The 24118-nt window shown below is 50.1% G+C and overlaps 2 protein-coding genes across 3 annotated transcripts; one reads left to right on the forward strand and one right to left on the reverse strand.

The window, feature by feature from the left end:
- The first annotated feature begins 1218 nt into the window (after positions 1–1218).
- Positions 1219–5711, forward strand: TUBB (tubulin beta class I). The gene is made up of 4 exons (XM_004043592.5): positions 1219–1671; positions 3669–3777; positions 4052–4162; positions 4474–5711. Exons 1-4 carry the CDS (start codon positions 1615–1617, stop codon positions 5529–5531), a joined length of 1335 nt encoding a protein of 444 aa, XP_004043640.1. The 5' UTR covers positions 1219–1614; the 3' UTR covers positions 5532–5711.
- Positions 5712–8933: 3222 nt separating this feature from the next.
- On the reverse strand, positions 8934–23980 carry FLOT1 (flotillin 1). 2 transcript variants are annotated; one of them, XM_004043588.5, is made up of 13 exons: positions 23629–23980; positions 23249–23305; positions 22894–22969; positions 22716–22806; positions 22291–22434; positions 21792–21911; positions 21609–21704; positions 21271–21423; positions 12027–12208; positions 11790–11835; positions 11537–11674; positions 11131–11295; positions 8934–9249 (listed from the first exon to the last, which is right to left on the reverse strand). In XM_004043588.5, the coding sequence occupies exons 2-13, from the start codon at positions 23289–23291 to the stop codon at positions 9220–9222; spliced, it is 1284 nt and encodes a 427-aa protein (XP_004043636.1). In that variant the 5' UTR covers positions 23292–23305; positions 23629–23980; the 3' UTR covers positions 8934–9219. The 2 variants fall into 2 exon arrangements, with proteins under 2 accessions (XP_004043636.1, XP_063563167.1); XM_063707097.1 differs by lacking the exons at positions 22716–22806; positions 23629–23980.
- Between the last annotated feature and the right edge of the window lie 138 nt (positions 23981–24118).

Genomic DNA, 24118 nt, shown 5'->3' on the forward strand with positions numbered 1-24118 from the left:
GGGTAGAGAGGGCTTACACAAGTTGATGTTCCCTCATTTAGAAGGCAACTTAGAAATACATTGATCTGCCCAGCGCGGTGGCTCACGCCTGTAATCCCAGCACTTTGGGAGGCAAAGGCGGGCGAATCACGAGGTGAGGAGATCGAGACCATCCTGGCTAACACAGTGAAACCCTGTCTCTACTAAAAATACAAAAAAAAAAAAAAAAAAAAGAAATACATTGATTTGTGTGATCGAATGTGAATTAACAATGACGTTGACTTGATACTACATTTCTGAGTGGTTACCACATTTTATTGATTGTATGCTTCTCACCAGACTGCAACATCCTGGAGGACAGGGAGCTAATTCTTAATCGTTTTGTAACCATAGCTCCTAATTTGGTGGATACATAGTAACTATCAAATAAGTGAATAATAAATCTATGGGAAGAAGCAGATGGACTCCGTCTTGAGCCCACTCAATTTTTCCCCCATCAATTACCCCTCTCTCGTTTTTCAATACTGGGTCTCTTGCAGAGTTGCAGTGGCGGCCAGCTGGTCAGTGAAATCAGCGAATTGAAAAACCACTGACTTCATTAACATGTCTAAAGAGGCAGGCTGAAAAGACTGAAAATCTATCAGGCATCTCATTCCATAGTTCCCTGTTTGACAAGAAGACCAAGGTGTCTTCAAAGTCTGCCCTAAGGTCCAGATCTACCAACGTAGGAGACTTCTAGTTTCACAAATCCCCGATGTCGGTTTCTCTAAACTATTCTATTCTTTGAACATACTCTCCAGACAACATCGCTATCCTGAAAAGCCCTTGCTGCAATTTTGTTTCTCTTTCAAAACAATGACTCGAAAATTTCCAAGGAAATAGCAAGAGGGCGATTCCCTTCTTGAAGTATTTGAGGGAGCAGAAGCTTACTGAAGTTCATGCCTTGGGTCACCAAAGGCCAGGGGTAGCAGAGCACGGTGCCAGACTTCTCCCCATTTTTCGCTGAGCTAAGCAATCCTTTCTCCCCTAGAGGTACTGCAGCTGGGAGCTTTCAGGGCGTGTCTACCCCACCACCCAACTTCTGGAACCCTAGACTTCTCAATTCCTGTACCCCCGAGAACTGCTCACTTTTTGTACAAAAACCTCAGGCATAGAGGAAAGGAATCTTGCGCAAGGTCGTTTTTCATTTACAAAACAAAAACCCCATGAAAACCAAACCGGTACCCACCCATTCGTCACTTCATTTTGCAGCGTGGACAACAATAGGGGACTACAACTCCCAAAGAGGACTGCGCTCGTCCACTGGCTCAGAGGCCAATGGACGCCTGGTACATGACCGGCATCGACTAATCAGGGCCAGGCTCGATGAGGCTTTGTCTCCCTACCGCGCGCGGGGCCGATTCTCCCGCCTCCCAGCCCCGGCGCACGCGCGCCCCGCCCAGCCTGCCTTCCCTCCGCGCCCTCCCCTCTCCTTTCTCCCTCTCAGAACCTTCCTGCCGCCGCGTTTGCACCTCGCTGCTCCAGCCTCTGGGGCGCATTCCAACCTTCCAGCCTGCGACCTGCAGAGAAAAAAAAATTACTTATTTTCTTGCCCCGTACATACCTTGAGGCGAGCAAAAAAATTAAATTTTAACCATGAGGGAAATCGTGCACATCCAGGCTGGTCAGTGTGGCAACCAGATCGGTGCCAAGGTAAGAATTTTACACCTCTTTTATTTCTTTTTAGAAGGAAAAATCCAGGTAAGTTATGAAAAAATGGTTGTGGGGCATTTGCACCCTCTATCCTTAATCAAGCTTTGCCCCTCTCAAGTTTGTTACATTTATATATATAACAATTGTAGCTAGCATTTGCTTTTGGAAAGCTGGGAATCATTTTTTTTGGCAGGCACATTTTGGAGAAACTAGTAAAAGGGCTCTTCGGCTTTGGGGGCGGGAAGACCGAGGACTTATAAGATGTTACTTAAAAGGGCTTCTAACGGTCCGAGAACCGGGCAGGGAGAGAGATGCGGAAACGGTCGCAGACAAAGCGGGGCGAGGTTTTGCCCATGTGCATCCCGCCCAACCCCCCTGCGGGGTTCTTAGGGCCAAACCGGAGCGGGAAGGGGTGAAGCCATCGGGCGGCTGCAGAGAGCTCCAGCGCAAGGGTGGGGGGCGATGCGCCAGGGTGGGGGGCGATGCGCCAGGGTGGGCTGCGCTGGGTGCTACCTTTCACAAAAGACCAGGGACCCCAACGCGCCCGCGACCCCAGAGGGCCGGTCCTGTAGTTGTTCCTGGGTGGAAGGAGAATAAGAACGGGATTAATTTTACTTGCTTTCATGGCCCCTAAGAGAGACTTTTTTAGGGCGTGAACAGATATGTCGAGAAAATGGGGGTGTGTGGTTTTCTTTAATGAGTCCCTCAGGACTTAATGGGAGAGAAAGAATCCTTTAAATCAAGGGGTAGAAATCTAGCGAAGGAATAAAAATTCCGAGGCCAAGGGGGATTTTTTTTTTTTTTTTTGCGCGCGGTTACAGTGTAGCGGGGGAGGGGCGGGAGGAAGTGCGGCTGCTACGTTGTAGCAGAAGGGCGGGGCCCTGCGGGGCGGGGCCGGGGCGCCGTGGGCGCGCGGGGACAATGCGGCGTTGCCCGCCGGCAGGGGCGCGCTACCTTGGGCCCCGCCCCTCGCGCGCGGAATTTTTGTCCATGGCCCCGCCCACGCGCGAAGTCTTTTGTCGGCGGCTCGACCTGCGCGTGCGCCGCAGTCACGTGGAGGGCGGGGGGGGTGGTCGACTGCGGCGGTAGCTCTTTCCTCAGACCCCCAGCCTTTTGTGCGCCGCGCGGTGGGGCGGTGCCCAGCTTGGGGGAAGGAGCGGCGCTTATCGAAGTGTGGTCGACCTCCATCCGCCCACCGAGCACTTGGAACCCGCTGCACATATCCAGAGCAGGGAAAGCTGTTGCTTTCTCGGGGGAGCGAGTGTCTAGGGGAAGGGTGTGGCAGGCACACGGGATGCCATGCCCTAGAACAACGGCCTGAGCGCGTGTGGAATTAAAATGGGAGATGTGGGGCGGAGGCGGGCGAATTGGGATCCCTCCAGGTCAGGGGTTCGAGACCATCCTGGGCAACAAAGCGAGACCCCTCCCCCATGCCACGTTTCTACAAAAAATAAAAATAAAAAATTAGCTGGGCGTGGTGGCGCGCGTCTGTGGTCCCAGCTACTCGAGAGGCTGAGATGGGAGGATCGGTTGAGCCTGGGAGTTCCACGCTGTAGTCATCCGTGATTGCACCACTGCACTGCAGGCTGGGCAACAGGAAGACCCTGTCTTAAAAATTAGAAGAAGCTGGGCGCGGTGGCTCACGCTTGTAATCCCAGCACTTTGGGAGGCCAAGGTGGGCGGATCACGAGGTCAAGAGATCTAGACCATCCTGGCCAACATGGTGAAACCCGTCTCTACTAAAAATACAAAAAGTAGCTGGGCGTGTTGGTGCGCGCCTATAGTCCCAGCTACTCCGGGGGCTGAGGCAGGAGAATCGCTTGAACCCGGGAAGCAGAGGTTGCAGTGAGCCGAGATAGCGCCACTGCACTCCAGCCTGGTGACAGAGCGAGACTCCGTCTCAAAAAAAATTAAGAAAAAGATTAAATAAAATGGTAGTTGGGGACATAGTTGGCTGGGACTTGACCTGTTGTGGTCTCGTTGCTCCCCCTCGGCAGTTCTGGGAGGTGATCAGTGATGAACATGGCATCGACCCCACCGGCACCTACCACGGGGACAGCGACCTGCAGCTGGACCGCATCTCTGTGTACTACAATGAAGCCACAGGTAAGGGCAGGAGCCCGGGCAGCTCAGGTTCCCTTCCCTGTCTCCCACTTATCTGGGATCTCTGTCCATTTCTGGACACGCCTTATCCCCTTTGGGTGAATCTGTCATTTTGTCCCTTTCTCGTGAACCACTGTCGGGGCCTAAGACGTCTGCTGCCACCTGGTGGCAGGACCTGGAATGACAAGTCTCTGATCCCTGCTGTCTCCCATTTCCAGTATATCTATAAACCTTCCCTTCTGCCAGATTTCACAGCTCTTAACTTTATTCTCTGTAGGTGGCAAATATGTTCCTCGTGCCATCCTGGTGGATCTAGAACCTGGGACCATGGACTCTGTTCGCTCAGGTCCTTTTGGCCAGATCTTTAGACCAGACAACTTTGTATTTGGTGAGTTATACAGATGATATTAGCAGATGAAATACCATCGTGTTCAACTTATTTGGGTGCAAGGACACAGCAAAAGTTAGGAGATGATTGTTGTATTGGAGTGCTAATACAGAAATGTGTTCTGAAATCTAATGGAGGGTAGAGGTAGTGCCTACTATTGCTGGTAAATTATGGGGCAGTAGGGGGAGAATATATCACAGTGAAGGAGAAAGAAGATACATCCGAGGGAATTATTTGAAAAGTTGAAAGATGGAAACATCATGTATCTTCCATACCCTGTTAATTGAGCTTTTCTCCTGACTGCATTCCAGGTCAGTCTGGGGCAGGTAACAACTGGGCCAAAGGCCACTACACAGAGGGCGCCGAGCTGGTTGATTCTGTCCTGGATGTGGTACGGAAGGAGGCAGAGAGCTGTGACTGCCTGCAGGGCTTCCAGCTGACCCACTCACTGGGCGGGGGCACAGGCTCTGGAATGGGCACTCTCCTTATCAGCAAGATCCGAGAAGAATATCCTGATCGCATCATGAATACCTTCAGTGTGGTGCCTTCACCCAAAGTATCTGACACCGTGGTCGAGCCCTACAATGCCACCCTCTCCGTCCATCAGTTGGTAGAGAATACTGATGAGACCTATTGCATTGACAACGAGGCCCTCTATGATATCTGCTTCCGCACTCTGAAGCTGACCACACCAACCTACGGGGATCTGAACCACCTTGTCTCAGCCACCATGAGTGGTGTCACCACCTGCCTCCGTTTCCCTGGCCAGCTCAATGCTGACCTCCGCAAGTTGGCAGTCAACATGGTCCCCTTCCCACGTCTCCATTTCTTTATGCCTGGCTTTGCCCCTCTCACCAGCCGTGGAAGCCAGCAGTATCGAGCTCTCACAGTGCCGGAACTCACCCAGCAGGTCTTCGATGCCAAGAACATGATGGCTGCCTGTGACCCCCGCCACGGCCGATACCTCACCGTGGCTGCTGTCTTCCGTGGTCGGATGTCCATGAAGGAGGTCGATGAGCAGATGCTTAACGTGCAGAACAAGAACAGCAGCTACTTTGTGGAATGGATCCCCAACAATGTCAAGACAGCCGTCTGTGACATCCCACCTCGTGGCCTCAAGATGGCAGTCACCTTCATTGGCAACAGCACAGCCATCCAGGAGCTCTTCAAGCGCATCTCGGAGCAGTTCACTGCCATGTTCCGCCGGAAGGCCTTCCTCCACTGGTACACAGGCGAGGGCATGGACGAGATGGAGTTCACCGAGGCTGAGAGCAACATGAACGACCTCGTCTCTGAGTATCAGCAGTACCAGGATGCCACCGCAGAAGAGGAGGAGGATTTCGGTGAGGAGGCCGAAGAGGAGGCCTAAGGCAGAGCCCCCATCACCTCAGGCTTCTCAGTTCCCTTAGCCGTCTTACTCAACTGCCCCTTTCCTCTCCTTCAGAATTTGTGTTTGCTGCCTCTATCTTGTTTTTTGTTTTTTCTTCTGGGGGGGTCTAGAACAGTGCCTGGCACATAGTAGGCGCTCAATAAATACTTGTTTGTTGAATGTCTCCTCTCTCTTTCCACTCTGGGAAACCTAGGTTTCTGCCATTCTGGGTGACCCTGTATTTCTTTCTGGTGCCCATTCCATTTGTCCAGTTAATACTTCCTCTTAAAAATCTCCAAGAAGCTGGGTCTCCAGATCCCATTTAGAACCAACCAGGTGCTGAAAACACATGTAGATAATGGCCATCATCCTAAGCCCAAAGTAGAAAATGGTAGAAGGTAGTGGGTAGAAGTCACTATATAAGGAAGGGGATGGGATTTTCCATTCTAAAAGTTTTGGAGAGGGAAATCCAGGCTATTAAAGTCACTAAATTTCTAAGTATGTCCATTTCCCATCTCAGCTTCAAGGGAGGTGTCAGCAGTATTATCTCCACTGTCAATCTCCCTCCAAGCTCTACTCTTTGGAGGAGTCTGTCCCACTCTGTCAAGTGGAATCCTTCCCTTTCCAACTCTACCTCCCTCACTTGAGCTCCTTTCCCCTGATCAGAGAAAGGGATCAAGGGGGTTGGGAGGGGGGAAAGAGACCAGCCTTGGTCCCTAAGCCTCCAGAAACGTTTTCCTAATCTCCACCTTTTCTTATTCCCAAAAAAGAATGAACACCCCTGACTCTGGAATGGTGTATACTGCCACATCAGTGTTTGAGTCAGTCCCCAGAGGAGAGGGGAACCCTCCTCCATCTTTTTTGCAACATCTAATTTCTTCCTTTTGCTGTTGCTTCCCCCCTCACACACTTGGTTTTGTTCTATCCTACATTTGAGATTTCTATTTTGTGTTGAACTTGCTGCTTTTTTTCATATTGAAAAGATGACATCGCCCCAAGAGCCAAAAATAAATGGGAATTGAAAAAAGCTGCGAGATGTGTGCTTATTTAGGGAAACACTGCTGATGGAGGCATGGGGCCTGAGTTCAGTTGCACTGCTCTCCTTAAATTGACACTTCTTAATATTGAGTCCCTGTCCTACAGATTCAACCAACTGGATATTGGGAAAAGAGTTGTACTGGACATGTATAGACTTCTCATTATTCCCTAAACAATAATAGTATAAATTATTTACATAATATTTGCATTAGATTAGGTATTATAAGTAACGTAGAGATGATTTAAAGTACACAGGTTATATGCAAGTACTACATTTTATATGAGGGACTTGGGTGTCTGCCGATTTGGTGTATCAGGGAGGTACTGGTAAGGACACTGACTGCTTTATAGACCCTCACATCATTGTTTCTGGTACCCAAACTGCTCTGAGCACCAGTCAGTTTTTACTGTAGTCTCTGACGGCTCACTACAGCCTTGATGTCCTGGGCTCAAGCAATCCATCTCATTCTCCAAGCAGCTGGGACTGTAGGCATAAGCCAGGTGAGCCAGTGCACCAGGCCCACCAATGAGTCTTAACTGGGGAAGGCATAGGCTTAGATGCAGGATCCAGGGATGGAAAATGGAAGCTGAGAAGAATGACAAGTCACGCGTAACTGGTTTCCAGACCAGCATCCACATCCTCTGGGAACTTGCAGAAATAAATGCAAGTTTTTCGTCCCACCCAGATGCACTGAACCAGAAATGGTTGAACTGGCCTTGGCCACCCAGCCCAGGATTCCTTTGGGTTATGTGTACCCATGGCCATTTCCTGTGATCCTGTGGGCTTAGTCAACCTATGACACCAAGATAACTAGTGAAGCCCTGGTATGGTGGCTCCCACTTGTAATCCCAGCACTCTGGGGGGCCGAGGCAGGAGGATGGCTTGAGCCCAGGAGTTCCACACCAGCCTCGGCAGCAGTGAACCATCTAACAAAAAAAAAGCTGGGCATGGTGGTGCATGCCTGTAGTCCCAGCTGCTGGGGTAGGGGGTGGTGGTGGTTGTTGGGGGTAGGGGGGTGGGGATTGGATGGGAGGATTGCCTGAGCCTGGGAGGTTGAGGCTGCAATGAGCCCTGACCCTACCCCTGCACCCCAGCCTGGGTGACAGAGCAAGACCTTGTCTTTTTTTCTTTTTTCTTGAGATGGAGTCTTGCTATGTCGCCCAGGTTGGAGCACATTGGCGCGATCTTGGCTCACTACAACCTCTGCCTCCCGGGTTCAAGGAATTCTGCCTCAGCTTCCCAAGTAGCTGGGATTACAGGCACCCACCATCATGCCGGGCTAATTTTTGTATTTTAGTAGAGATGGGGTTTCACCACGTTGGCCAGGACTGGTCTCAAACTCCTGACCTCAAGTGATCCACCCATCTCAGCCTCCCAAAAAGTTCTGGGACTACAAGCATGAGCCACCGCGCCCGGCCCAAGCCCAAGACCTTGTCTTTAAAAAAAAAAAAGGATAACTAGGCGGGATTGCTACCTTATGGTCCCATTCTAAAACAATCTGTACCATCTACTACCTCATACTTTTAAGTTCACAATGCAAGTCTCAAAGCTACCCAGAAAACAGTAATTCCTTTTGCCATGTTTTCAGGAATTCTAGGAACTAGTATTATTCCCAACATTCCTTCTATTTTAGCATGCTTTTCTGACTATAATACACTGTTGGGGGGAAAAATTAACTCTAAAACTCTTGACAGTATATAAGTAACTTGCTTTTCTCCCATTCTAGAAAGCCTATTGTATGCAAGGGAAGAAGCTACATTCTAGCATTCATTTTCTTTCTAATAGAGCCAGGATCTTGCTTTGTCACCCAGGCTGGAATGCAGTGGTGTGATCATGGCTCACTACAGCCTTAGACTCCTGAGCTCAAGTGATCCTCCCACCTTAGCCTCCCAAGTAGCTAGGACTATAGGCAAGAGTCACCATACCTGAGTCTAGCATTCATTTTTTTTCTCTTTTTCTTTTTTTTTTTGAAACAGTCTCACTCTGTCACCTAGGCTAGAGTGCAGTGGTGCGATCTTGGTTCACTGCAACCTCTGCTTCCCAGGTTCAAGTGATTCTCCTGCCTCAGCCTCCCAAGTAGCTGGGACTACAGGCATGTTTCACCCTGCCTGGCTAATTTTTGTATTTTTGGTAGGGACAAGGTTTCGTCATGTTGGCCAGGCTGGTCTCGAACTCCTGACCTCAGATGATCTGCCTGCCTTAGCCTCCCAAAGTGCTGGGATTACAGGCATGAGCCACTGTGCCGTATTCCAATTGCTTCTGTTTTATTAGTACTTACTTACAGCAATTTATTTGGGTAGCAAAGTTGAAAACCTCCAGCCCATCCCTCAGTCTTGGTCAGGAAAGTATTCTAGACAACAGGCTCAAACAGTCTGATTTAATTAGGAAGTTAAATAAGTTGAGGTGGGGTGGAGTGGGATCATCAGAAGGCTGACATGGGACCGCTGGAGTTGGCAATCATAGCAGTGTGAGGTTGGCAAGGGGAGCAACCCCCTTCAAGACAAGGCACAAACTATTTGGCAAGGAGAGATGAGGGGTGGAACCTCACTGTCAATGGACATGCTCAGGGAGGCCAGTGGGTTACATGCAACAGGAGGATCATTCAGGCAACTTCAGCTATGAGGCTGGGCATCTGTGAGGGCTGAAGGCTCAGGCTGTTCTCAAAGGCTTGTGATTCACCTGGCAAAAAGACAACAGTAGATGACACTTGGGAACATTCGGGAGGCTGAGGCCCCTACTCTCCTGGGCCCGTTTAGACAAATGGGCTATAGGCAGAACACACACGGCCAGGGTTCTTTCTGGTGCCCTACCACATCCTGTTTCCCCAAACAAAGACATCAGGATCCACATACAATAAATCACTGAAGAGAGGAGAGGAGGCAGAGCCTTGTTTGCACACTCTCCTTAGCTCTGAATATTCTACTGCAGGCCTCCAGGAGGCTCCAAGGAACCCAGCTTGAAGGTCATTGGTATGATCCAGTGCTTTTATTTACATACGCTTTTTTTTTTTTTTTTTTGAGACAGAATCTCACTCTATCACCCAGGCTAGAATGCAGTGGCGCGATCTTGGCTTACTGCAGCCTCCGCCTCCTGAGTTCAAGTGATTCTCCTGCCTCAGCCTCCCGAGTAGCTGGGATTACAGGTATGCGCCACCATACCCAGCTAATTTTTATATTTTTGGTAGAGATGGGGTATCACCATGTTGGCCAGGCTGATCTCAAACTTCTGACCTCAGCTGATCGTCCACCCTGGCCTCCCAAAGTTCTGGGATTACAAGCGTGAGCCACAGCACCCAGCCCGAATATGCATTTCTTTCTCTTTTTTTTTTTTTGAGACAGAGTCTTGCTCTGTTGCCTAGGATGGAGTGCAGTGGTGCTATCTCGGCTCACTGCAAGCTCTGCCTCCCAGGTTCACACCATTCTCCTGCCTCAGCCTCCCCAGCAGCTGGGACTACAGGCACACACCGCCACGCCCGGCAGTTTTGTATTTTTAGTAGAGACGGGGTTTCACTGTGTTAGCCAGGATGGTCTCGATCTCCTGACCTCGTGATCCGCCCGCCTCGGCCTCCCAAAGTGCTGGGATTACAGGCATGAGCCACCGCGCCTGGACTTTTTTTTTTTTTTTTTTTGAGATAGAGTCTTATTCTGTCACCCAGGCTGGAGTGCAGTGGTGCGATCTCAGCTCACTGCAACCTTCGCCTCCTGGGTTCCAGCAATTCTCCTGCCTCAGCTTCCTGAGTAGCTGAGATTACAGACATGCACCACCAAGCCTGGCTAAATTTTTTTTGTATTTTTAGTAAAGATGGTGTTTCACCATGTTGGCCAGGCTGGTCTCCAACTCCTAACCTCAGGTGATCTGCCTGCCTCAGCCTCCCAAAGTGCTGGGATTACAGGCGTAAGCCACTGCACCTGGCCCCATTTCTTTAACATACACATAATGCTTACTATATACCAGGCACTATTCTAAACACTGCAAATATTTGCTCGAGCCCCTCAACAATTCAACAGGGTAGTTTCTAATTATTAACCCAATTTTAAGATGAGGAAACAGGTATAGAGAGGTTGATTACTTGTCCAAGATTACAGCTAGCAGGCATTGTAGCTAGGATTCACAACAAAACAGTGGTTCCAGAGCCTGTTTGCTGACTTCTACCATGATCTACAGGTGAATTAACTGGGGCGTTGAGAAAAGCAGTGATATGCCCTGGAATTAATTAACTGTCAATAGGCTGCAACTAGTTCCCTATACTAGTGGGGTGACCACAAGCACAGGTTGCAGAGACAGTTGACCTGGATTTCACTCCAGCTGCACTAGCAGAATGAGTAGGAACATGCTGGATGTTGAGTTTCTTGACTTTGTAAAATCCTATATAACCTAATGGTAGTTTGATTTAAAACAACTCATTTATGTAGAAGCTTAGCACTGTGTCTGGCACACAGAAAGTGATTAATAAACATCAATGACTCCCAGGCCTGGATGCTGGTTAAATGCTAGGCATGCTGTGTCACACAACACAGGAACCCAGCAATTCTGCTCCTCAGCTCCAACCTGAGACCTCACCTGGGAGATGCTCACGCCTGTGAGTCTTTCCACACTCTCTGGCAGGCGAGTTAGAATGTCCAGTACTTCCCCAGTCACTTTGGCTGCCCCCATGGTCCCACTGCCGCTGGACACCAGTGTGATCTTATTGGCTGAAGTCAAGGGACCACTGATCTCCTCTGCCACCTGGCAGGAGAGAGACACCCACTCAGTGCCCATGATCTGACCACATTCCTCATAAAACAACTTACTCTGGGTTTTAAGGTCCTCGTTCCATTGATCATCCTTCCTCACTTTGGTCACTAATAATTCCCACCCCTAATTTAGAGTCCCCCTAGCCTGTTTCTCCCTAAGCCCCTCACTACACCCCACCCCTTAGTCCCTGGTTCTATTTCCTCTTTTCTTGGTGCCCACACGACCTCCAGACCTGGGGCAGCTTCTCTAGCAGCATGTCCAGCTGAGCAGCCTCTTGGTACAGCTGGAAGGCTTCTGCCTTCTTGGCCATCTGCTCAGCCTCGGCTCGGGCTCGGGCCCCTATGGCAAAGGCCTCAGCTTCCCCACGCATCTGAGGGTTAAGGACGCTTGTGAGATTGACGGAAATCATTAAGAACAAGAAATCCCCGATCAAGCAGCAACCCCCACCCTCTCCACAAGCCAGCAGGAACTGCCTCTTAACTCACCCGCACAGACTCGGCTTCTGCCTCCGCCTGCATAATTAGTTGGGACCTGTGGACAGAAGGGAAGTGGAGGGTGGAGCCCAGCGGCCCTTACTCCCAGGAGAAAGGCCCAGTGCTGCAGAGGCAGAGGCTCCTGAAACCTGAAATCCATAGGAGTCCAGGTGGTGAAGGCTTCAGCACTCCATCTTGGGGTGCCTAGGTGGCAAGTGAGCTAGGCAGGGTCAGGGAGGGGACATTTACTTCTCTGCCTCGGCTAGGCGCTCCAGCTTGTAGCGCTCGGCTTCCGCTGGCTTCCGCACCCGAGCCTCCAGCTCCTTCTCCCGCCGGGCGATCTCCTGCTCCTGCACTGCCACCTGCTGGGCCCGCTCCACCACCTGCACCTGCACCCGCTGCTCCTCAATCTGCTGCTTAGTCTTGGCCACCTGGGTAGGAGGGTGAAATCAGGTTCACGCTCTGAGTCAGAGGTGAAGAGCAAGTGCCCGGGAACCAGAGCTCCAGAGTGGGATATAAAAATAGGAGCCGGTGGCCGGGCGCGGTGGCTCACGCCTGTAATCCTAGCGCTTTGGGAGGCCAAGGAGGGTGGATTGCCTGAGTTCAGGAGCTCGAGACCAGCCTGGCCAACATGGTGAAACCCTGTCTCTACTAAAATACAAAAAATTAGCCAGGTGTGGTGGCGAACGCCTGTAGTCCCAGCCACCCGGAAGGCTGAGGCAGGAGAATTGCTTGAACCTGGGAGGCGAAGGTTGCAGTGAGCTGGGATCACGCCACTGCACTCCACCCTGGGCAACAGAGTAAGACTCCATCTCCAAAAAAAAAAAAAAAAAAAAAATAGGAGCAGGTACATGAAGGTGGGTTCCCTCCTGTCTGCTTGGCGAGTCCAGTGTTTCTCTGATGAGCCCCCGTTTAATCTATTTTTCCCACCTGTGCCCCCTTCTAGAGTATAAATACCTTGAGGGCACTGAGCACATGTTGGCTTTCTGCAATCTCCAGTGTTGCTCAAATCCCCCCACTGTTGCTGCGATAACCTTAGTGCTAGCCTAGGCTACTGCAAAAGCTGACTTATTTTTTGTGGGGGTGGGGAGAGGTGATCTTTTTTGTCTTTTGCACATGGTGCAGATTTAACAGAAAAAAAAGTGAACCACGAGGCTTCTTCCTCATTCTCCAAACCACCTGGGTCCCTTTCCCAGAGAAACCACCAAGACCAGCTTCTTGTGTATCCTTCCAGGGATACTCTGAACATCTACAAGAATGTGTGTATTCATAGAATTCCTCTTATTTAGGCAGATTTCTCTTCTTTTCTTTTCTTTTTTTTTTGAGGCAGTTTTGCTCTATTGCCCAGGCTGGAGTGCAGTGGCACGATCAGCTCAGTGCAACTCCACCTCCCAGGTTCAAGCTAATCTCTTGCCTCAGCCTCTCAAGTAGCTGGGACTACAGGCATGTGCTACCATGTCTGGCTAATTTTTGTATTTTTTTTAGTAGAGACGGGGTTTCACCATGTTGGCCAGGCTGGTCTCAAACTCCTGATCTCAAGTGATCCATCCGCCTCAGTTTCCCAAAGTGCTGGGATTACAGGCATGAGCCATCGCACCCAGCCTAGATTTCATCTTCTTATTCCTTGCAGTGTGAGGGAATCAGAAGGCTCTTATCAAGATGCTAGTGAGGAGAGGTGCCAGGCAAGGAACACATTTTTTTTTTCTTTTTGAGACATCATCTTACTCTGTCACCCAGGTTCAATGGCGTAATCATGGCTCACTGCAGTCTTGACCTGCCTGGGCTCAGATTATCCTCCCGCCTCACCCTCTAGAGTAGCTGGGACTACAGGCGTGAACCAGCACACCTGGCTATTTTTTGTACTTTTTGTAGAGACAGGGATTTCTATGTTGCCCAGGCTGATCTCAAACTCCTGGGCTCACGTGATCCACCTGCCTCGGCTTCCCAAAGTGTTGGGGTTACAGGCATGTGCCATCACACCCAGCCAGAACACATGCCTTTGTTGTCCCATTGCTCAGGCTCAGCCATGCACCATCATCATTGTAGGTCTCATCAATACATGTGATGCTTCCCCTGCCTTCTACCTTCCCCCGGGCCCATCTGTTCACTCCAGAGAGAAGCATAGCTCTGGAGATGGCACTCTGTACTGTCTTTCACCCTAAATTTTCAAACCTGTTCCAAACTGGCCTCGTTGCCCTCTACACCGGTGTGCAGGATCACCTCTCTCCTGTGTCCCTTAGGCAACCATTTGTTTATTTCTTTTTCCTTCCTGTCTATGCCCACCTTTTGGTGAAACTCAACCTCCAGAAGCTTCCTCAGAAAGAATATAAAGACAATATTTTTTCTGAGGTCTTGCTTTCTCTGAGATTTTTATTCTACCTTTTTTTGAGATGGAATTTCGCTCTTGTCACCCAGGCTGGAGTGCAGTGACGCAGTCTTGGCTCACTGCAATCTCCATCTCCCGGGTTCAAGCAATTCTCCTGCCTCAGCCTCCCATGTAGCTGGGATTATAGGTGCCTGCCACCACGCTCAGCTAATTTTTGTATTTTTAATAGAGATGGGGTTCCACCACATTGGCCAGGCTGGTCTTGAACTCCTTATCTCAGGTGATCCACCTGCTTCGGCTTCCCAAAGTGCTGGGATTACAGGCGTTAGCCACTGCACCCGGCCTCTACCCTTCTATTTTAATACCAGTTAGGCTGAAAGCAGGCTGCTATGTTGGGATTAACTTTCCATCAGAATTCTGAAGGCATTCCTCCATGGTTTTCTAGCTTTTTAAGAAATCTGGGCTTGGGCCAGTCATGGTGGCTCATGCCTGTCATCCCAGCACTTTGGGAGGCTGAGGTGGGCAGATCACCTGAGGTCAGGAGTTCATGACCAGCCTGGTCAACGTCGTGAAACCCCGTCTCTACTAAAAATACAAAAATTAGCCAGCAATGGTGGCACACACCTGTAGTCCCAGCTACTTGGGAAGGTGAGGTAGGAGAATCGCTTGAACCCAGGAGGCAGAGGTTGCAGTAGCTGAGATCACGCCATTGCACTCCAGCCTGGGTGACAAGAGCAAAAATCCATCTCAAAAAAAAAAAAAAAAAAAGAAAGCTGGGCTTGGTGCAGTGGCTCATGCCTATAATCCCAGCACTTTGGGAGGCTAAGGTGGGAGGATAACTTGAACCCAGGAGTTCAAGACCAGCCTGTGCAATATGGCAAGATCCCACCTCTAGAAAAAAATTTAAAAATTAGCTGGGCGTGGTGGTGTGCCCCTGTGGTCCCAACTACTGGGGAGGCTGAGGTGGGAGAATCACTTGAGCCTGGGAGGTTGAGGCTACAGTGAGCCTTGTTTATGCCACTGTATTGGACAACAGAGCAAGACCCTGTCTCTGAAGAAAAAAAAAAGGAATCTGAAGTCATTTTGAAGCCTGCCTCTTTGAGATCTCTCTCTCTCTAGAAGCTTTCATATTTTTTGTCCTCAGCATTCTTAAGTTTCACAGTGTTATGTTTCAATGTAGATATTTTTCATTCATTGCATTGGGCACTTAGTAGACCATTTCAATCTAAAACCTCATTTTTACATAATTTTTCTCAGAATGTGTCTGCTCCCAATAAGTCATGCCACATTTGCATATGCTTGACTTTTTTTTTTTTTTTTGGAGATGGAGTCTCGCTCTGTCACCCAGGCTGGAGTGCAGTGGCATGATCTCATCTCACTGCAACCTCTGCCTCCCAGGTTCAAGTGATTCTCCTGCCTCAGCCTCCCGAGTAGCTGGGACTGCAGGCGCGTACCACCACGCCTGGCTAATTTTTTGTATTTTTATAGAGTTGGGGTTTCACCGTGTTAGCCATGATGGTCTCGATCTCCTGACCTCGTGAGCCACCCACCTTGGCCTCCCAAAGTGCTGGGATTACAGGCATGAGCCAACACCCCGGCCCTGCTTGACTCTTATTAGTCCCTTTCCCTTACTTCCCTGCTTCTTTCTGTGGGGTTTTATTTTTCCCCTTTGTCAGCTCTTGCCAGGTTACCAAGCATACCCTGTCCCTAGCTTTCTTGGTTGCTCCCAAATCTGTGATGGCTTGCTCTGTTGCCCAGGCTGGAATGAAATGGCACGATCTCAGCTCACTGCAACTTCTGCCTCCCGGATTCAAGTGATTCTCCTGCCTCAGCCTCCTGAGTAGCTGGGATTACAGTCACCGTTTCAGCTAATTTTTGTGTTTTTAGTAGAGACGGGGTTTCACCATGTTGGCCAGGCTGGTTTCAAACTCCTTTGTCATCTGCTCAGAGGGAAGAAGGTCTCAACACTGAAAGGAAGCTCTGAGTATGTGGGTGAGCCTTGCTGACTTTGAGCTTCACCCTATGGTGATCTGGATAGGCCATGTACGGAGAAACATCTGATTCAGGATTTTAAGTTATTTCTTTTTGGATTGGTCATGTTCCCCAGAGCAGTCTTCTGATCTCTTTTTTGGAAGATGGAAGTTCTGGGAGCTGAGTGCGGTTGAGGGGGTTGGGGTTGGGGTTGGCTCTCAGTATTTAGCATTCACGAAAGTTATAGTCATTTCATGCCCCTGTTACTGGTAAACTACCTAGGTCCTCACCTGTGCTGGGCCAGCCCCCATCACATCCTCTAGTCTACTCTCTTCAGATAATAGACTTCCAATGGCAGGTATGGTAACTTACACCTGTAATCCCAGCACGTTGTGAGGCTGAGGTGGGTGGATCACTTGAGGCCAGCAGTTCGAGACCAGCCTGGCCGACATGGTGAAACCCCTCTCTACTAAAAAAAAAAAAAAAAAATACAAAAATTACCTGGGCGTGGTGGTGAGCACTTGCAATCCCAGTTGAGGATTACTTGGGAGGCTGAGGCACGAGAATCATTTGAACCCAGGAGGCAGAGGTTGCAGTGAGCCAAGACTGCGCCACTGCACTCCAGCCTGGACAACAGAGTGAGAGACCCTGTCTCAAAATAAATAAATAAATAAATAAATAAATAAATAAATAAGATAATAAACCTCCAGATGTCTGTTGGAGCAGGGCAGGAACCATTACCCAGAGGCAGTGAGGGGCTCTGAGAAGGTGCTTTTCACATGTTCCTCTTATTTAACCAGTCTACCACAGCTGGAGAAGCACTGGGTGCTGCCAGCTCCTGAGCCTCAGATCATTTCATTGTTTTCCCTTTTGCAGGTTTCAAGCTCAGCTGTGTCATACCTGCTTAGTCAATTACCACTGACTTCCAGTTTCCAAAATGATGCTCTGGTTTCTGTTCCTATTTTCTCCATCTTTTTTTTTTTTTTTAAAGCCTAGTCAGCTGGGCATGGTGGCTCACGCCTGTAATCCTAGCATTTTGGGAGGCTGAGGCGGGAAGGATCCTTTGAGCCCAGGAGTTTGAGACCAGCCTGGGCAACATGGTGAAATTCCGTCTCTACAAAACATACAAAAATTAGCCAGGCGTGGTGGCATATGCTTGTAGACCAAGCTACTCAGGAAGCTGAGGTGGGAATATTGCTTGACCCCAGGCAGTTGAAGCTGTAGTGAGCTGAGATTGTACCGCTGCACTCTAGCCTGGGGGACCGAGTAAGACCCGGTCTCAAAGAGGAGGAGAGGAGAGAAGAAAGAAGAGAAGAGAAGGAAAGAAAGGAAGAAAGAAAGACTAGTCAAGTGCAATAGTGAGAAGTAGGTAAAGAGTAGAACAAGGAGTTCAATCTGTAACTGACTGAACAATCAATTGAGATAACTCACTACCTTTGGACAAGCCTCTATCTTTACCTTAAAAAAAATCATTTTAGATTGCGCCACTGCACTCCAGCCTGGGCGACAGAGCGAGACTCCGTCTCAAAAAAAAAAAAAAAAAAAAAATTCATTTTGGCTTTAGTGAGGTTTTAGGAGAGAGTAAAATTAGCTACATTTGTTTAATCCATCATCTCTGAAAAAGAGCCCAACTCATCTTTTGCTTCTTTTTTTTTTGAGACAGAGTCTCACTCTGTCATCCAGGCTGGAGTGCAGTGGTGCGATCTCGGCTCACTGCAAGCTCCGCCTCCCGGGTTTATGCCATTCTTCTGCCTCAGCCTCCCGAGTAACTGGGACTACAGGTGCCCGCCACTACGCCCAGCTAATTTTTTGTATTTTTAGTAGAGAAGGGGTTTCACCATGTTAGCCAGGATGGTCTCGATCTCCTGATCTCGTGATCTGCCCACTTCGGCCTCCCAAAGTGTTGGGATTACAGGTGTGAACCACCGCACCCGGCCTTGCTTCCTCTCTTTGCCCGTTCTCCACAAGGCAACCAGACTGATCCCTATACAAATATAAATAAGACCATGGCACCTTTCTGCTTGAAGTTCTCCAATAGCTTTCCACTGTGCTTTCAGTTCTCTTCTGTGTCTCCATCGTGACCACACAAACCCTTTGTGATCTGGCCCTGCCGGCCTTTCCTCCTCACTCACAGCACACCAGCGCCCCCAAGATCAGAAACCTCCTTTCTGACTCCACCTCACAGCCTTTGCACTTACTGGTCCCCTGCCTAGCCACAAGCCACGTATGACTGACTGACTGACTGACTGACTGACTGACTGACTGTCATCCGTCCATCCATCCATCCATCCATCCATCCATCCATCCATCCATCCATCTTAGAAGGAGTCTCGCTCTGTCACCCAGGCTGGAGTACAGTGGCGCAATCTCGGCTCACTGTGCCTTCTGGGTTCAAGCGATTCTCACGCCTCAGCCTCCCAAGTAGCTGGAATTGCAGGCTCAAACCACCACACCCGGCTAATATTTTTTGTATTTTTGGTAGAGACAGGGTTTCACTGTTGGCCAGACTGGTCTCAAACTCCCGGCCTCAAGTGATCTTCCTGTCTCAGCCTCTGGAAGTGTTGGGATTACAGGCATGAACCACCGTGCCCAGCCACTTTTTAAGTATGACTACTTAAAAAGCACAGGCTAGAATATTCTTGGCCCAGAACTGTACATTGTTCCTTCTTATCTCCAAGTCTGATCTCAAACACCACTTCCTCATAGAAACTTTCTCTAACCACCCGCTAACCTAATATACTAACTCCCCTCCCACAGTTTTTCACATCACCCTGTTTATTTCCTTCACAGCACCTAAACAAGAATTATAGCCTGGGAAGGTCATTTACTTGCTTACTAGCTGTTTCCTGTGTCATAATGTAAGCTGCATAAGGGCAGGAATCTTTTCTGCCTCACCTCCATATTTATAGCCTCACCTCCAAAATGATGTCTAGCACATAGAAGGCACTTAACAGATATTTGTTGAATAAATCCTTCTTTCCTGAACACCTAGCACACTGCCTGGTGCATAACGAGAAACTGATAAAAGTTGAAAAGAGTCCAACCAGTCCAATCCCTTAATCTGCAGACAAGTAAGGTCATGTTTAGAAGGTTAAGAACCTTATCCATAGCTTCACTGCAAGCTAGCAGTTTCCATTATGGTAATCCTTTTCAAACTCAAACTCCAATGTGCATACAAATCACCTAGGAATTCACCTTGAGATTTTGTTAAAATGCAGGTTCTGATTCAGCTGGTCAGGGCCAGGGCCTGCAATTTTGCATTTCTAACAAGCTTCGCAGTGATGCTGCAGCTGCTGCTAGGTAGAACACAGTTTGAGTTGCAAAGCTGTATGCCATGTTCAACCTGTCAAGTCACCCAAGAATTTAACATAATAACAAAAGATGTTTTGTACCTTCATTATGCTTTCAGCCTGTACCAACTCTTGGCAAAAACAAAATGCATAATATTGCTATCCTTTGGGTAAAGGTCTCAAAGTACAGTTGATTTTCATTGTTCTTGGTAGTTCTGTTCTATAAAGTAGCCATGAATGCTGAATTAGTTAATACCTAATTTGTTCCTAGAAGAAATACAGGCTAGGTTCCTGTGAGCCTCCGGTCACAACATTTTCATCAACTGATCAACACAGAGCCTTGCTTTATATGTGTTTCTGTTTAAAGACACCTTATGTAAAATATATTGTTGATTCATTAACACTGAACTCACAGCTAACAGCACTATAACTTATGCATGAACGAAGCTTACCTAACACATGTATTTCTCCCATAAGGCACATCATAGCCTGCTTGCACTAAAGGACACTAGACAGCACTCCAGCACTGATGCTTGGGGGCCATTTTAAAGAGTGAATTCACCAAGAAAAAGCACAAAAATGCAAAAAACATGGCAGTAAATATACTGTGAAAATAACACGGCTTACGGTATGAGAGCTGAAACGAGGCAGCAGAGCATCTCCTTGCTCAACCTCACCTGGGTACTGTGCGTGTCTGCAAAAGATCCTGAAAGTGCTGCGACTTTATTGGTAACCTTTTGAGGTTACCAATACATTTTAGTGAATAGGCAAATTCTCAGATACGAATAATGAAGAATGAAGATCAACTATACTTCCCAGCAATATCAAGGGCTGCCCATATCTCACTTTGCAGGATTCAATGTCCAAGTCCATGTTTTCCTTCTTCATACCCTTTTTTGATTAACCAGGGCTGCTGCTAGCCCATAGCATGCCTCTGTGCAAATCAGAAATTCCTCTGTGTAGATGCAGACCCACATCAGAATGCACTGCTTGATTAGAGGGGCATGGGCCGGATCTGAGCTCGGATCCACTTTCTCAGTCAGATGCCTTTGCACGGGCACAGCCTGCTCCAAACATATGACCAGCCTTATTGATCATATCCCTTCTTGGCTTTCTCTTTTTTTTTTCTTTTTTTGAGATGGAGTCTCACTCTGTCACCCAGGCTGGAGTGCAATGGCGTGGTCTCAGCTCACTGCAACCTCTGTCTCCCAGGTTCAAGCAATTCTCCGGCCTCAGCCTCCCGAGCAGCTGGGACTACAGGTGCGTGCCACCATACCTGGCTAATTTTTGTATTTTTAGTAGAAACAGGGTTTCACTATGTTGGCCAGGCTAGTCTCGAACTCTTGACCTTGTGATCCACCTGCCTTGGTCTACCAAAGTGCTGGGATTACAGGCATGAGCCGCCACCTGTGGCCTTTTATTTCTTTTCTCTTTTTTGAGACAGGATTTCACTGTCACCTAGGCTGGAGTGCAGTGGTGTGATCTCGACTCACTGCAACCTGCGCATCCTGGCTCAAGCGATTCTCCTGCCTCATACCCCAAGTAGCTGTGACTACAGGCCCGAGCTGCCATGCCTGGCTAATGTTTGTATTTTTCGCATAGACAGGGTTTCACCATGTTGCCCAGGCAGGCCTTGAACTCCTGAGGTCAAGCAATCAGCCCGCCTTGGCCTCCCAAAGTGCTGGGATTACAGGTATGAGTCACCACACCTGGCTGGCCTTTTCTTTAAAGCTTTTCAGCTGTAACGTCTGAGTCTTTTAAATCTCTCCTCATATGGGGGAGTTGGTCCAGAGATGGAGAGCCAGAATAAGATCAAAGTTAAAGTATGAGAAATAGTGGTGTCCTGAGATGGACAGCCTGAGAGGAATGGGGAAGGGGCAGAGAGTGGTCTGGCGGTGGCTCTGACCTGAAGCTGATAGGCCAGGTCAGCCTGTGCTCGGCGGGTGTTGACCTCGATGTCATAGGCGGCCTTCTTCAGTTCGTAATCTCTCTGTGCCTTGGCCATCTCGATCTCACTCAGGTACTGAGCAGACACCTTTTCCTGCTTGGCTTTAGCTTCCTGTCCAAGCAGAGATCAGGTAGGAAATGTCAGGGCAGGGGGAGAAAGGCCACGGTGACAGCCTGCTTCCCACCAAGGTTCTCTTTCTGCCTCATGTATTTTCCCTGCTCACCCAGCACCCCTGCTTCTTCTCAGTTGTGCCACTTCTATCCCCTTTCCCACTAAGCAACCCCCATCTCTCTCACCCGGATCCCAGCATCTCTCTTGGCCTCTGCTTCTCCAATCCGTGCATCTTTTTGGACTTGAGCTGTTCGAGCCTTCCCCAAAGAGTGCAAATAGTCCTGTGGGAGAGATGTAGAAATTAGTCCTTTGGAGGGCTTAAGAGATGGGAGCAAGGAAGCGGGGAAGGATCAATTGCCTAGTTTTACCTGGTCATCGTGAATGTCCTTCAGAGTGTAGCTAACCACACTGATGCCCATGTTGACCAGGTCTGAGGAGGCCACTTTGAAAACCTGTTCTGAGAATTTCTGCCTGTCCTTATAGATCTCCTGTGATAACAGGATGGTGGGGAGAAGGGATGTAAGTTTTTTTTTGGCTCACTGCAACCTCTGCCTCCTGGGTTCAAGTGATTCTCCTGCCTCAGCCTCCCAAGTAGCTGGGATTACAGACACCCACCACCATGCCCAGCTAATTTTTGTATTTGTAGTAGAGAAGGGGTTTCACCAGGTTGGCTAGGCTGGTCTCGAACTCCTGACCTCAAGTGATCCGCCCACCTTGGCGTCCCAAAGTGCTGGGATTACAGGCATGAACCACCCTGCCCGGCCGGGATGTAAGCTCTTGGATCCACTGTCTCTCACAGACTAGTGTGGGCCTTGGGCCCCCCTCATTTTGACATCCTTCCTGATGGTTCCCTGCCCCTAGGCCAACCTCCACAGTCATGTGGGCCATGATGGCCCTCTGGTGGCCCTCTAACGTCTCCAGGGCAATGTGGGCAATCTCAGCCTCCGTCTTCCCCAGGAACATCTGACAGGCGGCCGCCAACATCTCCTTGTTCTGCCCCTGGATTTTTACCTGTAGCCAGAGTAGGGGTAGGAAAGGTGTGGTGGGGGTCTCATTAAGTCAGAGAAAAAGCAGAGAGAGAAGGGAGAGCCCTCTAAGAAATGCTTCTTCCATTTCAGGGAAAGAAAGGAGGAGGAGGCAAGTGCCTTGGAGGTGCCTGGAAAAGATGAGACTAGCAGAGGAACTTCTCTGCAGGCAAGGGTTGAGAAGACTGTGGCCAGAAGATGTCTTAATGTCTGGGAGAGAGGGTGATGGGGAAGTGGACTTTGGGGAAAAGGCTCTGAAAGCTTCACCTGGGCAATGCCAGTGACTGAGATGGGGACCCCATGGCGAGTGTAAACCTTTTCACTCTTGACATTGAGGGTCAGTGTGTTGAGAGAGATCCTAGGGGAAAAAGAAGGGGCAGACAGTAAGAAGAGGAGGAAAAAGAGAAAACGGAGGTCCCCCTTCCCTGGTTCCCTTCTTGCCTACCTCTGGATCTGTTGGATGCAGGGCAGGACAAAGACACGCCCTCCAGCCACCATGACTGGGGGGCTTCGGCAGAACCCTGCAAGGTGAGGGGCAGTGAGGAACGGTGGCAGAGCTTGAATGTGGAAGACTGAGGAACTGGCGGGGGTGAGGGGACAGCAACCCACAGGAGAGAATCTGGGAGCTGGAGGGGAAGCAGTCTGGGCCTTGGAATGGTGGGAATCAAATTGGGCAGTTCGTGGCCATCAAGGGGCAGAAGTCTGGCGCTGGGAAGTTGGTAGGGAGAGGGAGAAGGGGCAGAGGCCAGACTCACAGGGGTTCTGGGGTCACTGGCTGGGAAGGGAACAACAGTACTTACCGGAGACCACCATGGCCTCATTTGGGCCACAAGTGAAAAACATGGTTCAGGCTGGAGCTGGAGGAGAGGGAGGGAAAGCCTTTGCGGATGGGGAAGGCGCGCTGTGGCGTCCACAGGGGCCCATCCTTTCCCCTTCCCGTCAGGCCCTCCCAGTCTGCATCCGCCACGGCCCGTCCCTTCTGCACCCATGGGTCCGCTAAGGCTTTTCCCTGCAAAATCCTTAAGATCCCCAGCTACCTTTTCTCCGCCTGCGTATGGTCCCTCCCTTCCCCTCGCCGCTCCCTTTGATAAAGGTCCCCCGCGCCCAGAGGCCTGCAGACCTTTCCCCTCTCTCCCTGCTTCTCGGCAGCCCCAGGCTCCATCTCCCCTCCCCCACTCACCTTGCGGGACGCGGGCGGCAGCCCGGCTGGGGTCTCGGGAAGGGCGGAGTCGCGCAGGGACCTGGGAGCCGGGCAGGGGCCGCTCGCAGACCAGCCTTGCTGGGAGCTGGCCCCGCTCCCGCGTTCCCCACCCGGCCGCACCCTGTTGCTGCGGCAGACGCGACCCCACCCCCCGCAACGGACTAAGCACCCCCACTTCGCCCCGCCTCGGCCCAGTGCGCTCGGCCCGCCCCTTTCCCGGCAGGCCCCGCTAGAGTCCGCAGCCCGCCCGCCCGCTAGCTCTCGGGCCCAGCCGGGCTGCCTGGTTAGCCCGGGGAGGGCCACATCCCTGCCTCCCCAGTCACCGCCCTTCTTAAGCCGGGAATCCCTCCCACGCCGCGCCACGCTCCGCCCCCGGGTGAGGGACTTGACCTCCGCCTGGCACCCTGGCGTAAGGGTGATTGCCACATCCCGGATTCGCCGCGGGGCAACTACCTGGGAAAACCGCAGA

This window comes from Gorilla gorilla, chromosome 5 (genome assembly GCF_029281585.2).
Source record: "Gorilla gorilla gorilla isolate KB3781 chromosome 5, NHGRI_mGorGor1-v2.1_pri, whole genome shotgun sequence".
In the NCBI taxonomy this organism is placed as follows: domain Eukaryota; kingdom Metazoa; phylum Chordata; class Mammalia; order Primates; family Hominidae; genus Gorilla; species Gorilla gorilla.

Bases quoted from the DNA above. Each gene is read 5' to 3' on its own strand.
- TUBB (XM_004043592.5), top strand. From the start codon at position 1,615: ATGAGGGAAATCGTGCACATCCAGGCTGGTCAGTGTGGCAACCAGATC. The intron at 1,672-3,668 runs GTAAGAATTTTA...CCCCCTCGGCAG, and splicing joins GCAACCAGATCGGTGCCAAG to TTCTGGGAGGTGATCAGTGA. The intron at 4,163-4,473 runs GTGAGTTATACA...ACTGCATTCCAG, and splicing joins ACCAGACAACTTTGTATTTG to GTCAGTCTGGGGCAGGTAAC.
- FLOT1 (XM_004043588.5), bottom strand. From the start codon at position 23,291: ATGTTTTTCACTTGTGGCCCAAATGAGGCCATGGTGGTCTCCG. The intron at 22,970-23,248 runs GTAAGTACTGTT...CTCACCTTGCAG, and splicing joins TGAGGCCATGGTGGTCTCCG to GGTTCTGCCGAAGCCCCCCA. The intron at 21,424-21,608 runs GTGAGAGAGATG...CTGCTTGGACAG, and splicing joins AGAGAGATGCTGGGATCCGG to GAAGCTAAAGCCAAGCAGGA.